At 40.8% G+C, this 14416-nt stretch overlaps 1 protein-coding gene across 6 annotated transcripts; it reads left to right on the top strand.

Annotated features, from left to right (window-relative positions):
- Nucleotides 1–974: 974 nt before the first annotated feature.
- LOC120666731 (kinesin-like protein KIN-12F) lies at nt 975–13649 on the top strand. Of its 6 annotated transcripts, none has more exons than XM_039946649.1 (34): nt 976–1269; nt 1384–2020; nt 2389–2544; nt 2624–2707; nt 2783–2902; nt 3107–3220; nt 3305–3397; nt 3493–3653; nt 3735–3809; nt 3913–4000; nt 4083–4141; nt 4235–4298; nt 4390–4455; nt 4535–4696; nt 4938–5042; nt 5131–5366; nt 5482–5551; nt 5631–5696; nt 5773–5835; nt 5952–6031; nt 6118–6190; nt 6319–7902; nt 8043–8357; nt 9244–11601; nt 11703–11810; nt 11917–12089; nt 12177–12264; nt 12378–12452; nt 12539–12772; nt 12853–12951; nt 13027–13098; nt 13169–13230; nt 13328–13439; nt 13538–13649. In XM_039946649.1, the coding sequence occupies exons 2-33, from the start codon at nt 1385–1387 to the stop codon at nt 13329–13331; spliced, it is 7743 nt and encodes a 2580-aa protein (XP_039802583.1). In that variant the 5' UTR covers nt 976–1269; nt 1384; the 3' UTR covers nt 13332–13439; nt 13538–13649. The 6 variants fall into 6 exon arrangements, with proteins under 6 accessions (XP_039802587.1, XP_039802586.1, XP_039802583.1 ...); XM_039946650.1 differs by having other exon boundaries at nt 13024–13098; nt 13172–13230; XM_039946648.1 differs by having other exon boundaries at nt 13024–13098.
- The last annotated feature ends 767 nt before the right edge of the window (nt 13650–14416 follow it).

Raw genomic sequence — 14416 nt, 5'->3', positions numbered from 1 at the left:
TAAAAAAGCTCAAATTAAGGATTTAAACAAATACCAAAAGCATATGGATGTGGGGTGCAAAATAAAAAAAAAGACTATGAACATGGAAGGAAAAGTGTGCCGAATAGTTACTAACTAAATGCATCACAACATGATAAAAGGCAAGTGCACATCTATATAATTTTTATGAAATGAGGATAATTGACAAATAAGATAGAGAGGGAGAGGTAAACAATTTCTATTATTCGCTATGGGCCATAATTTTCTATTAAATTTTAATACTTACAGATTAACCTTTTACTGAGCAAGGTATGCATCGCTGCGATCAGGTGCAAGTGGGTCAAAATTGGATCAACCAATGTTTCACTGAGCAAGGCATGCATCGCTGGTGGAGTGGTGGCCAATACATGTACGTACGGTTGGATTCCGTCTCAGAGATGGGAAATGGTTATCCAGATTTAGTACAAAAACTTGACAAGAGGTTTCTTCAAAAGAAAAAGAAAAAATTGAGAAGAGGAGCAGTCCAGGCCCAAGGAAAAAACACATAAATATGCAAAAATAAAAATAGTGCCCAACATGGATCAAAAGCCCTAGTTTTGAATATCGATTAGACTGGCGCATAATAATTTAACAAACATGGTAAACGCTGTCAATTTTTTAGGTATGACGGGCCGGGCTTCTTGTGCTGTGACGAACCCTCCAAACTCGAACCCGCCTCGCGGGGCACCCTCGTGATCCCATCCCAGCCGTCCACCCGCTTCCCCTTCTGAGATCGCAGCCGTCCGTTTCGAATGCCTCCACCTCGATTCAAATCCCGCAGGACCGGCCCCACGCGGGGCCCACCTCTCTCCAACGGGCATCCCATCGCATAACATTTCGCCGCTCGACCCCCGGTTCATCTCCCTCCCAGTCACAATCTCTTCTTCTTCACACAGGCACAGGCGCACAGCGAGAGGGGGGAGGGAGGGAGGGGGCGAGGGTTCTAGAACCTTCTAGAAGGGGGTTCCACTACTAGCTAGGGGTAGCTCGCGGCGCGCTGCGTGTGGTTCCGACCTTCGTCCTGCGGCTCCACTCCACCAGGGGCGTCGCGCGCGGCGTGATCTGGAATTTCCACTCGCTCCGTCGGAATTTGAAATTCCGCCGCTCGTCTGACGCGGATCTCAACTCCCTGTTCCTCCTCCAGCTTCCGGGGGGCGCACGCGGCGGCGGCGGGGGCACCATTCGCCGCCTCGCCGTCCTCCTGCTCACCGCCGCCACCACCTCCGGGTCCACTAGCTCCGCCCCTCTCAGGTGTGCCATCCGCCGCCTCATCCTCCAGACTTTTTCTTCTTTTTTTTTTCGTTTCGGGAGGGGGATTGTTTCCTCTGGTGCCGAGCTTTGAAGCTTCCGTGCTGTGCCGCGCAGAATGGTGCGGGATCTCGCCGCGCCCCGCCGAACTCCGGCGAGGGCCGCTTCCGCCTCGGAGGCCGGGAACGACGAGAACGCGCCGGGCGACGCCTCGGATGTGGCGGCCGTCGCCGCGGACCCCGGCGCGGCCTCCCGGCCCCCGCTGCTCGCCATCCAGCCGCCCGCGTCCGGCCTGAAGCGGAAGCCCGAGTCGCCGGCGCCGACGCCCTCCAAGCTCCCGTTCCGGACCCCCGAGAAGGCCGCCGCGCGGAGCCGGTTCGGGTGGGTCCCGCCCCGCGGCGAGGAGCTGCCGCCGCGGGCGGGCGCGGGGGCGACCGCATTCAGCGGCAGCGCGATGACCACACCCCGCGCGCATCGCGGCAAGGCGCCAGTGCCGGCGGCCTCGGAGGGCGGGTCCACGCAGAGCACGCCGACCAAGAGCGTGACAAAGCCGGCGTACGGCATTGGGACAAGCGGCTCGAGGCCGCCCATGAGCGGCGGCGGGCCCAGGGTGGCAGGGTTGGGGACGGGTTTCTCGACGTCAGGGAGGGGGGCGCCGCTTTCACTTGGGCCAGCGACGGTGGTGAATTCCGCAGAGGTGCCTCATTTCGAGCTCCGGGAAGACCCCTCGTTCTGGATGGACAACAATGTGCAGGTGAACTATATCGTTTGCAAATCTTTTGCTGATATCTTGGGACATTCACGAATTATCATGAAATTCAATGGTTATGTATGGGTAGATGTTATGTACCTTGCTCCCAGATTACACAATTGATGGAAGATAGAGACTGAAATTTTTAGTATATTACTTAATGTACAAATAGGTGATGCATCCAATGGGCAAAAACTAGCACCTGTGCTGATCTAGTTATGATTGTGTAGAGTAGCATAAATAATGTTCCTCAGTTACTGATTGTGCGGTATCCAACACATAAATTGGTTGAGTTTTTCTTTTTCTTTTCCTTTTGCTTTCTCTGTGAGCTTTCAGTTTTAAACACTCTTCATTTGTGGTTCATTTTCCAGGTTGTTATCCGTGTGCGCCCTCTAAATAATAACGAGAAGAACTTGCATAGTTACATTCGATGCTTGAAACAAGAAAGTGCCCAGAGCATCACATGGATTGGGCATCCGGAAACTCGTTTTACTTTTGACCATGTTGCTTGTGAAACAGTGGACCAGGTTAGCTTGAAGCCAATTTGACTTGTGATTCAGATATGGTTGTTGGGCTTTGGTTGATTGCCAAGTTTTGCATTTGCAGGAAGTGCTCTTTCGAGTTGCTGGTTTACCAATGGTTGAGAACTGTATGGCTGGATACAACAGCTGTGTTTTTGCCTATGGGCAGGTCTTTATCAAATTCCTGATTTACTTGCTGCAAAAGGAATGTTTTCTAGCCTTTGAAATTTTCAATTGTTTGCAGACTGGAAGTGGAAAAACATATACAATGCTTGGTGAAATAAGTGATCTGGAAGTGAGGCCTAGTCCAGATCGAGGAATGACACCACACATTTTTGAGTTCTTGTTTGCTAGAATTAGAGCGGTAATGTTCCTCTCTTTTGCAATTCTGAATATAAATAATGCATTATTTATAACTGATTAGATGACCATGTATCTCATTGTTTTCAAGATATCATTGCTTTTGTAAATGGAAAAGTGCTTGGGAACTGCCCTGCAGTTTTTCACAAAAAGGAAAGTATGGCACGTACCATAATTCCCATGTTGTTGTGGAAATCCAACATTGCAGGAAGAAGAGAGCAGGAGGGACGAGAAGCTCAAGTACAGTTGCAAGTGTTCTTTCCTGGAGATATATAATGAGCAAATTACAGATCTTCTAGATCCTTCTTCCTCTAATCTCCAAGTAAGCTTTCATGCTGTGGCTTCAAGTTGATATGACCTTTCAATGTGACACCATTATATGTACTAAGAAAAAGATGATGTGCAGCTCCGAGAAGATATAAGGAAGGAAGTGTATGTTGAAAATTTGACTGAATTCGAAGTTGGCTGTGTCAGTGACATAATAAAACTGCTAATGCAGGTAAGTACATTTGTGTTATGATCTTCAGTCTTCTGAATATTCTCAGTTAGCTTATTGTATTTAAAATATCATGCTTGCCCCGAAATCTGCTTTAGGGTTCTGCAAATAGGAAAGTGGCTTCTACAAATATGAATCGTGAGAGTAGCCGCTCCCACAGTGTTTTCACTTGTATCATTGAGAGTAGGTGGGAGAAAGATTCAGCATCTAACTTACGGTTTGCAAGATTAAATCTTGTTGACCTTGCTGGATCTGAAAGGTAGGAAGACAATTGGGTCAGTTTTCTCACAGTATACTGTGCCCAGCTCAGTCCTAATTCTTGTGAATCCACTTGAATCAGGCAGAGGACATCTGGTGCAGAAGGTGAGCGGCTGAAGGAAGCTGCTAATATCAACAAATCGTTATCAACACTTGGGTTCGTGCTTATGACTAAAAACTTTCTGATGTATTTTCCATGAAAAGAAATTTCTCTGTTCTATTGCTCAACCATGAATATTGTTGCAAATTGTCTGTTGCAGTCTTGTGATAATGAATTTAGTTGATCTTGCGCATGGGAAACAAAGGCATGTTCCTTATAGGGACTCAAGATTGACATTTCTTCTCCAGGTAATAATATTGACACGTCATATTACTCTTCACTATATCTGAGTTCCCTTGATGCATGAATTATTTTGCTTTTGACATGTAGGATTCACTTGGAGGAAACTCAAAAACTATGATAATTGCAAATGTCAGCCCTTCAGTATGGTAATGAATTCCTTAACTATGTCCTGGCTAACTTGGCAAATGTATTTGAACTTGTTAAGTATTGTAATATCTCCTTTTTGGATGTTCATACAGTTCTGCTAACGAAACACTTAGTACCCTAAAGTTTGCTCAGCGTGCAAGGCTCATTCAGAACAATGTTAGTATATGCCTGTTCAGTCTGTTTATCTTCTTTCCAAAAAGTTTTAATTTACTAATAACTTTCAATTCTTTCTGATTCGAACTTTAAGGCGGTTGTGAATGAAGATGCTTCCGGAGATGTGCTAGCTTTGCAACATCAGATACGTCTCCTAAAGGTGATGCATGGAAAATTTCAGATCTACTTTTTGTTCCATATAACATTCATCCTAAACTAAATAAATGGCCATCTATCAGGAAGAGCTTGCTATCTTCAAGCGTCAACATGTCACCAGATCGTTATCATTCACTGCTGATATTTTTGGAGGTGATGTTAATGATGGTAGTGTGTATGACAAGAATGATAATGATGCCAATAACAGAAGCTCTTTGAAAGATTTACAAATTCCAAATAAGCAGGTAAGCTGTCATATTTTTTTCTGTTGTATCTCATGACTTCTAGTTTTACATGCCGTATGCCCCTCAGAGTTGTACATTTCTTTTGAGATTTTAATATTACTCAGCATGAACATGCAGACACATCCCTAGTTACATGGCTTTGTTCTGTGTTGTTTCTTTGTGTGTTGCAGTAAAGACTTTTTCCACATTTCAAGTCATCAATTAAACTAAATTTGTTTGCTGATACATAAATTTGTTGCAGTTGAAATCACTGGAAGGAGCATTAGCAGGAGCATTACGGAGAGAATCAGCTGCAGAAAACACTATAAGGGAACTTGAACTTGAAATTGAGCAGTTGAATGAATTGGTAAGTTTCTTGTGACAACAAAAACACTTCGCTAACAATCACCCATAAATTTTGCGAGTTGACATAATTTTTTTGGATTCATGCATAGGTTCGCCAGAGAGAGCATGATGCACGGTCTGCTAAGATGATGCTTAAGTTTCGAGATGAGAAGATTCATAGGATGGATGCTCTTGTGAACAAAAAATTGCCAGCAGAATCATATCTCCTGGAAGAAAACAAAACCTTGTCACAAGAAATTGACCTTCTCAAGGAAAGACAAGATAAAAATCCCGAAGTAACTCGCTTTGCGCTAGAAAATATTCGTCTCTCAAGCCAACTGAAGAGGTATGTCTTGTCTTGATCAGCATGCACATATGTTGGAATTTAAGCGGGTGATCCTACTGTTCACTCAAAGACGAAAATGTTGCACTGGAGTAAAATAACTTTGGTTTATTTATAGGTCCCAAGAGTTCTTCGATGAAGGGGAGAGGGAGCTCTTATTGAATGAAATTGCTGAACTTCGAAATCAGGCATATATTGAACTTTATTTTGTAATATAATTGGTACAGCCTACTGTTTCTTTTAAGTAACTGTTCCTTGCACTGACAGGTTTCACAGATACTTGAAGCAAGGATAAAAACTGAGCAACAAAATATCTTTCCTGCCAAATCCAAGGTTGAGTTCCTCTTTAAATTCTCTGTGCACACCTATTTCCCTATCAGTTTACTCCAAGTTTCTTTTCCAATTTCAGGACAGCCAGCAGCATTGCATTGGTCTTAAAAGTGATACTGAAATTGTAAATATGGATATGGAGGTATGTTTTTGGCCTCTAGATTTATCTGTTTCTTGTTAGTCATATTGACTAAAATAAACAGTTAACAATTCCATATGTACTAATATATTTTGTTCTATCCCTCTTTTCATGTCCAGTTAAAAAGGACCAGCCAAGAATTAGAAGCATGTAGAGGTGACCTGCAAGCTTGCTTAGAATCAAACAGAAAACTAACAAGGTAATTGCATATTTGCATAATAAGCATTACCATGAGTTCCTCTTGATTGAAATTTCTGTTATTTAAGCAAATAAACCACTTCACAGGGAAATGGCTGATCTTGAGAAAGAATTAAATTCTCTAAAAATCTTAAAGGAGGAACAGCCTAGGGTATTTGAGGTATGCACAATACTGCTTGAACTTATCTATATTCTTATCTTCTTCTAAGTCTGGACTTATCTATACTTCCTGTGGTGATGGTGACAAGAGAATAATCTAAACTTTGTGCCTTTTGATTTTGTGGACAGAATTCATCTCCGTGGCACCAATTTGATTCTGATACGTCTGCAAAGATGGAAGACTGTTTTGATGAGACTCTCAAAAGGATGGATGAGCAATTAAATCTGCAGCTGGAGTTGGATGTTATAAAAACAATTCTTGTAGAAGAGAGAACATCCCGTGCAGAAGTTGAGGAAAAAATAGCTTGTTTAGGTGATGAGCTGCAATCAGCAAATGTACATTTTCTCCAAGCATGTAAGCGGAATGAGGCCTTGGCAAGGGAACTGAATGGCTCAGGATTTGTTATTGAAGCTCTTGAATCACAGGAGATTATGTTGATAAATGAATTGGATGAGCTGAAGAATAATTATCAGCAAAGCATAGAGCTTTTGGAGAAGAGGGATATGGAGATCTCAAGGTTAAACAATGAGCTTGACATCCTCCGTAGACAGGAATACCTGACCAAAGAGGAACCCAAAACACAACTTCTGAAGTGTTATGATAATGAAGATTCACCTTTGCAGACAAAGCTGAAAAGAATGCAAGCTTCACTGGAGAAGGTACGAAACTTAAATACAATGTACCAAAGGGATCAGGCATCTCACTGTTCTGCTGAGCAAGAAATGGATGAAGTCCGCAGACAGGTGGAGGTTGAAACAGCTGCGGTGATTGTGCGCTTAGAGGAAGAGCTGAAATCAGTCCAACAGCAGCTAGATGCAAGCAACAAAAAAGATCTGTTAGCGAAACAAAGCATAGATGAACTTCAGCTAGAGATAATGCAGTTGAACGATAAGTTACTTGAGGTGTTGAAAAAGAATGAAAGCCTTTCTTCTGTGATTGAGCACAAAGAAAAGGAAATTGAACTGTTGACCGATGACTGGAACAGGTTAGCTGCTGACATTGAAATCAACCTTGCGGATGGAAATGCAGCTCTAAGCGAAGCTTCTGATCAGGTTGCCTCTATCTCCAAGTCTTTTTCTCAAAGAAAATGGGTGGAGGAACAAGTCCAGAAGATGTGTCGTGGTATATCTGAAAGAGATGAGCTACTTGAAGAGCTTCAGAACAGATTGAAAGAGGCAGATAATATAAAATGTGATTTAGACTTGAAGTTAATGTCCTTAAGAGGAGCAATGCAGGCTATAAATGAAGTACACCAGCAGGAAAAATGTGATCAAGAAAAAGAAATGTATATTTTAAGATCAAAAGTATCTGAACAAGGACATGTGAACAGTCAGCAACTAGAAAGAATTCACAGAATGGAGCTTTTATTGGATGAATCCATTGAAACATTTGTGCAGAAGATGGTTCTTGAACAAAACTATGTTTCTTTACATAGGGAGATGGAAGAAGAGATTCATCGGCTTGAGTCACAATTAGACCAGTCAAAGAGCTATTTAGCTCATTTGTCGAGTCAGAATCAGGTCAAGGACCAGGCTATTGAGAAGCTGAAAAATGAAGAGTTCACTATTTTGTTAAGACTGATGTCAGAAATTGTGAAGGCAAATGGTATTATACGTGAGCTTGGAGCCGGACTCAATACATTGCACTCAAACCTTTCTATCAGCCCAGAAGAGACCACTTGTCAAAATTCAGACATGAAATTGGAGGATTGGGTAAGCTAATGCTCTTGTTATTTGGTACAAGGTGAACCACACAATCCACTGTTATATGTCAGTAAGTTCAGTGCAGTGATCAATTTATGTCAATTAAGAGTGGCAGTCAGGATATGACCATATTTAACTTCATGGTGTAGGTTGACCTTAGGAAACCTGAAGCCTTCCAACCTGTGGAGCAGCAAAATATTGAGGTTCTTTGCCAACTCAGTAAGGAAATGGAGTTTACAGTTCTAGGAATGAAGATGATGCAGTCTCAAATGACTAAATATCTGCAAGAAAAAGAAAATTTGAAAGAGAGTCAAAAAACAATGAAAGACCTAAGGAGTGAGGTCTTTAAATTGAACGCAGAGATGATTGAAACAGAAAGATATTATGAAGCTAGACTGAAAGAGCTGGAGGTAAAGATACAAGGAAATGATGCATCACTTATTTCTTGGAATGAGGAAAAAGAGGTAACATTTGAAAGGCCATTATGCTCTCTTTTAAAGTTTTCCCCCTTTTTGAAAAGATTTTGTGCGTTGTTAGCAACATATTATCTTCCTTTTCAGTTAGATAGTATTTTAGCTTATTCACAGTATCCTTTCTTCTTTCTTGCAAAAAAGTTGACCTCCAGTAAAATAATTCTATTGTTCTGTATACTTATGTTAGACAGTTAAAAGTAGAATATATGTTCCCTGCACAAAGGAGAGCAATCGTTGATGCTTTGTGGTTTGTTGTAAAATAACTCCTTTGGGTCACCTGGTTTTGCCCGATTGGTTCCAAATGGTCACACACCCTTCATTAACAGAATTAGCAAAAGAATTCAAGGGTGTGTATGCCATAGTGTTTGATGCTCTTTGGTGATCTGAATTGCAAGCTTTCAGTTGTTATCAAATGTTGAATATGGGATACACGACATGACTATGTTTGGCTCTGAAAGACATGAATGATAAATAATATGTTAATTTGTTGTGGATAATAACTACAAGAGTCTATGATCGATAACTATGTTATCTTTTCTTTGTTTTTCTTGAACACACAGGAGAAGAGCGTGTCATGCATTATGAAGGATACATAGAGTTACAACAGTTTTTCTGAGTTACATTCACACTTTTTGAAAAGATGATCCTTGCATCTAGCTGCTGCTAAAACCGTTTTGTCCTTAGCTCCTGGGCCTCAGCAAGGCACCATGGATGCACTTCCTCCAGCAAGTCCTTATCTTTTCTTAAGTAGTTAAGTTATTAGTTGATCTGGATTCCTCACCGTGGTTGATCATGTCTAGTTATCTATGTATTCTTTATGCAAGAATGCAAGTCTAGATATTGAAAGCTTAACATCATAAACATGATATTCTTTCAGGCACTTGAGCATGAGGTTTCGGACGCAAAACTTCTTGTGGCCCAGAAATCTTTTGAGTCTGCTACACTTACTGCCAAGTTTGAAGAAGCGCAAGCAACTATAAGCGATGCAGATTCTACAGTGAAGGCGCTGGTTGAAGTGAATGAAAAGGCAAAACATCAAGCAGAAAGGTATCAGGAAAAGGAAGCTTTGTTTATTGCTGAAAAGGATGTCATGCTAAGTGAAATTAGTAGATTAAAGATGCTGTTTGATATGAAGGAACAAAGTTACAAGCTTATGGAAAGGAAATTCCAATCAGGCTTGCTTGAAGCAAATGAGGTAGCTCTTGAGCTGGAAGATAGCATTAGACTTTTACGGAATTTATTAATAGAGAAGCTTGAGTTTGTTTCTTCTGATGTTGAATGGATGAAGGAAAAGCTTCAGCAATTTGCAGAGTTGGCCAGAACATGGTTGGAGGAGAATTGGTTGGAGATAATTGGAAAAGATTGTGCTATTTCCGTGTTGCATCTCTGTCACATGGGGATTCTTTTGGAGAGAATCACTGAGCTGAATGCAGAAAATGGTTTCCTTCAACGTGGGCTCTGTGAATCTAATTCTTTGATATCTAAACTGCGGGAGCATAATGACAAAGCCAAGAATGAACTGGAAATGTGTAGTGTTCTCAAAGGAAAACTATTACTTGATATCAACAACAGTTTCAGTCGTATTGCAAAAAAGGAACAAGAAGCAACCAAATTGAACACAAGGTTAGATTCATTTGAGAAGAAGATTCTGCATTTGCAAGCACAAGAAGAAGCAATGGTGGCACGGTCAAATTCCATGTATAGTGAGCTCTCCATTTTGATTGAAGAGATTGATGCTACAAACAGGAGTGCCTTGGCAGCTGAATCCAAAGAAAAGGAAGAACTGCGCCACCAACTGGATGAAGCTTTGGTTCTCAATGGAATGTTGAAGAACAAAATGCTTATAGAATTGAATCTGATCCAAATGAATAGTTCCATACCTTTTGTTGACATTAAAGGTTGCAGTGAATTTGAGTTGTGCCATTGGCTTGCAGATTATCGAAGTGATTTGGTGATGACAAATATGATCGCAAAAGACATCGAGTCTACTGTTTTGGCTTCAGAACTGAAGCAACACAAACTACATCTGCAAGAACAAAGAGTTATATTTACAAACATCCTTGACGGACTGATGGAAGAATCAACTTTGTGGAAAGTGGACCAGGATTTGGAGAATGTTGCAATATGCATTTTACATGAGGGGAACAATTCCATTAGGGCTGATTTGGAGAACCTGAAGCAAATTAGTAAAGAAGCTATGGAAAATCTGCATGCCATGAATGAGGAAAGCATAAAACTTAATTTTTTAATTCCCTCCTTAGAATCTAGCATCATATCCTTTCAAACAAATTTAGATACAAAAAACAAAGCTTTGGAGGAGTTGGAACGCTCCCATGCAACCATATGTAGAGAGCTGGAACAGACAACCGAAGCCATTAATCTGAGCACTACAAGAGAAAATTATTTTAGCTCTGAGAATGAAATGTTGAAGCAGGAAATTTTGAATATTTTGTGCAAGGAACAGTGCATATCTAAATTGATGGCTAACATTGAGGTGGATAAGTCATTTCTCACCATTGAAAGCCGCTTGCAACTGATTACTGATCACATATACAATTACATTAATGAGCAAATAAACATGGTGAGCAAGTTATCCAATGAATTAGACATCATTCAGGTATCAGCTGAGGAGTTAAGTACCCAGAATTCTCTTCTCCAGTCTGAATTAGTAAGGAAAGATGAATTAACAAAGGGTTTATCATTTGATCTTAGCCTATTACAAGAGTCTTCATCTGTAGCAAAAGATCAAGCTGCTGAACTTATGGGGTTGAGAAAAGCAATAGAATCTTTACAGCAAGATCTTGCATCTAAATCGCTTGAACTTGATGATGTAATCTCTGATAGGGAACAATTAGAAGCTAGAATCTCGAAGAGTAATAACAAGGTTGCTGCCCTAGAGGAGGAACTGGTAAAAAAGCTTGATGAGCTAAACGTTGTTTCTATGGAGAATGCTGAACTGAAATCACAGCTCCAGCATATTGGAGAGATTAGTTATGCTATGGAGGAGTTAACTGATAAAAGAGAAACCAATGGAAGACTTGAAGAAGAGTTAGTTGAGTTGAGAGGGTTCATTGACGAGAGGAATATCTGTCTTCAGAGTTTGCAAAATGACTTCTCCAAACTCTCAGATGAAAAGCAATGCTGTGACACTCAGTTGCTTATCTTGAAAGAGAAGCTGGAGATGGCTCAGGCACTTGCTGAAGAAAGTGAAGCAATTGCTACAGAATCTCGGCAGGTGCTCATAACATATTTTATCATTAAAAATATTGTATCTTCCTTAAAACATATTGTATTCTTGTTTCGGTAAAATCATTTCGATTTCATTGAAAGTTGCAGATAGCAGAGGAACAGAAGGCATATGCTGAAGGGAAGGATGAAGAAGTCAAGCTATTGGAGAGGTCGATTGAAGAACTTGAGAATACTGTGTGTGCTTTGGAAAGCAAAGTAAGTTGTGCTAATTTTTATTTAAATATTTAGTAATTACTGTACTCTCATCATTTTTTTTGAAAGTGTGTTTTTCTCAACAATGGTTTTGCTTATTTCTCATAAGGTCGACATAGTAAAGGAAGAAGCAGAGAGGCAAAGAATGCAGCGAGAAGAACTAGAAGTGGAGCTGCAGAAAGTTAGGCAACAAATGCTTAATGTGCAGACACCCAACAAATGCTCTGGAAAATCTAAGAGCTCTATGGAAGATGGAATGGTCGATTTAGCCGACTTGTCCAGGTCTTTATACCTTGCAGTTCTGCTACATGCTACATATACTTACAGCTGTAACAGAAACTGTCACCACTAACCTTGATGCTCTTGCAGACACCCAACAGATATTCATAATGATCTCCTCTGTGCTCAGGAGAGTATTAGAATACTTGAGAAGGAGGTTTCTGAAAAGGAGTCAGAGGTAGGCTTGCTAATCGTTTATCAGCTCACTTGCACAGTTTAATTAGTCCTCTTAACTTTCAGTCATTCAGTCCCGGTTGTAGGTTTCATCAAGATTTTATTTTCTCTTTGTAGATTGCTCAGTGCAAAGCACATATCTCAGAGTTAAATATTCATGCTGAGGCAGCAGCACGAGAATACAAGCAGAAGGTAAGTGTTGTGTCTGTGTTTGTTTTGAACTAAACTTATTAACAACTCTGCCTCTAACGAAAGCTAATGAAATGTGATCTGGTTAGTTGATGGAGCTGGAGGCCATGGCACAACAGGTGAAGACCGACAATTCCTTGGCACATACCTGCTCCACAAGACAAGAAAAGATTAGCTCAAAACCTCGGGGTTCAGGTTCTCCATTTAAATGTATCGGCATTGGCTTTGTACAGCAAGTGAATTCTGAGAAAGATGAAGAGCTAAGTGCTGCAAAGAAACGTATTGTGGAACTTGAGGGTATAGCAGCTAGCCGACAAAGGGAGGTGAGTTTACTCTTTGCATTCCACTTTTTGTTTCTGTGTTCAATTATTTTACCAACTTATATGTGCTCCTTTGTTTGAAGATATTCATGCTGAACGCGAGATTAGCTACAACCGAGAGCATGACACACGATGTGATTCGTGACATGCTTGGGGTTAAAATGAACATGACAACTTTTGCGGTGAGAATACAATTTTTTTCTTTGTACATTTGTAAAAATATTTCCAGTTATGCATCTAAACGAACTATGTAGCAGGCTCTAGCTGACAACCAGAAAGAGATGGAGCCGACTGAGTCGGTCATTCCTCAAGCACAGGAAATTAAAGAGGTAAGTTCACCACAACAGTTTTTCTTCAACTTATCCTCCTCTTGTCATTTACTTGAACATAAATGTTCAGCAGTCCAATGAGCTGATGAAGTTGAAGAAGCAGCTTGATGAATTCATTGAAGAGAGACAGAGGTGGGGACTTCACCATCTGTGACCTATTACTCTATTAGAATCCCAATAATAGGTTACAGTGAGCTAGTGACTTACATGTCTTAATTTTGTGGTACAGTTGACTTGACGAAATAAATCAGAAACAATCAGATCTTGGAGCTGCCCGCATTAATATAGAGAAATTACGACAACGAGAACACTTTATGGTTGCAGAAAAAGAGTTGCTAAAGGTACAGAAAATTACCTTTCGATTGCAAAAGAAAGACCATGTTTATTTCCCCTTTCTTATGATATATTTAGCAATTATTGTTGGTTGATACATGTATAGGCTGAGAATACAAACTACAAAACCATTATTCTCAATCTTGAAGATGAAGTGAAGAAGCTTACCAGACAACAGAATCTTCAGCTTCAAATCAATCATCATGTCAAAACAAAGGTATTGGTTACTTTTGGTACTCGCCCTTTTGTGAATATTGGTGTTTCCCTCTTGATCATCCCTTTTGTGAACATTGATGTTTCCCTCTGTGATCATCTTATGCATTCTCCAACCACTCAACAGGAAGAGAATATCCTGCTGAAAAGGCAGAATGAAGAGCTAAGTGCAAAGCTGCAACAGCTAGGTTCCATCCTTACCCGTACAAAGGAAGAGCTTGCGCGCTACAGGGTTTCAAATGGGAAAGATCCGTATGAGCAGATCGAAGAGGAAGAGCTCTTGAGGAAGAAATTAGATGTGCGTCTACTTTCTACTACTTTGTCAAAGAGTTATGCCAGTTGTGACGACTGGCGACACTGATACTGTCTGATTGTGAACAGGAAAGCGAACAAGATAGAAGCAAACTGGCAGAAAATCTGTCAAGTTTATGCACAAGCATTATAAAGGTATGTATGATTATTCTTTTCTTGGAAGTAATATTATATTGTGCTTGATACAGGTTTGCCAAATTACATGACCAAACAATTCTACAGGTAGCTGGAGTTGCAAACCCTGAATCTGACGCAAGTCTTCTGAAAGCTCTGGAATGTTTAAACCAGCTCCAGTGCCGTATTCCATCTTTGGAAAGTGAAGTTGAGGACCTAAAGTTGAAGGTATGATGTCTGAATTTAGCTGACTTAACTTCCATTATGCTGGGAAAGATATTACTGTAAGTTTGGTACCCTAAAAGAAACAGAGCAAATGTTTGTCTTATTAGAATTGGCTGCTTTG

The sequence above is a fragment of the Panicum virgatum genome, chromosome 3N (assembly GCF_016808335.1).
Source record: "Panicum virgatum strain AP13 chromosome 3N, P.virgatum_v5, whole genome shotgun sequence".
Lineage (NCBI taxonomy): Eukaryota > Viridiplantae > Streptophyta > Magnoliopsida > Poales > Poaceae > Panicum > Panicum virgatum.
This window is presented reverse-complemented; position numbering and strand designations above follow the sequence as displayed.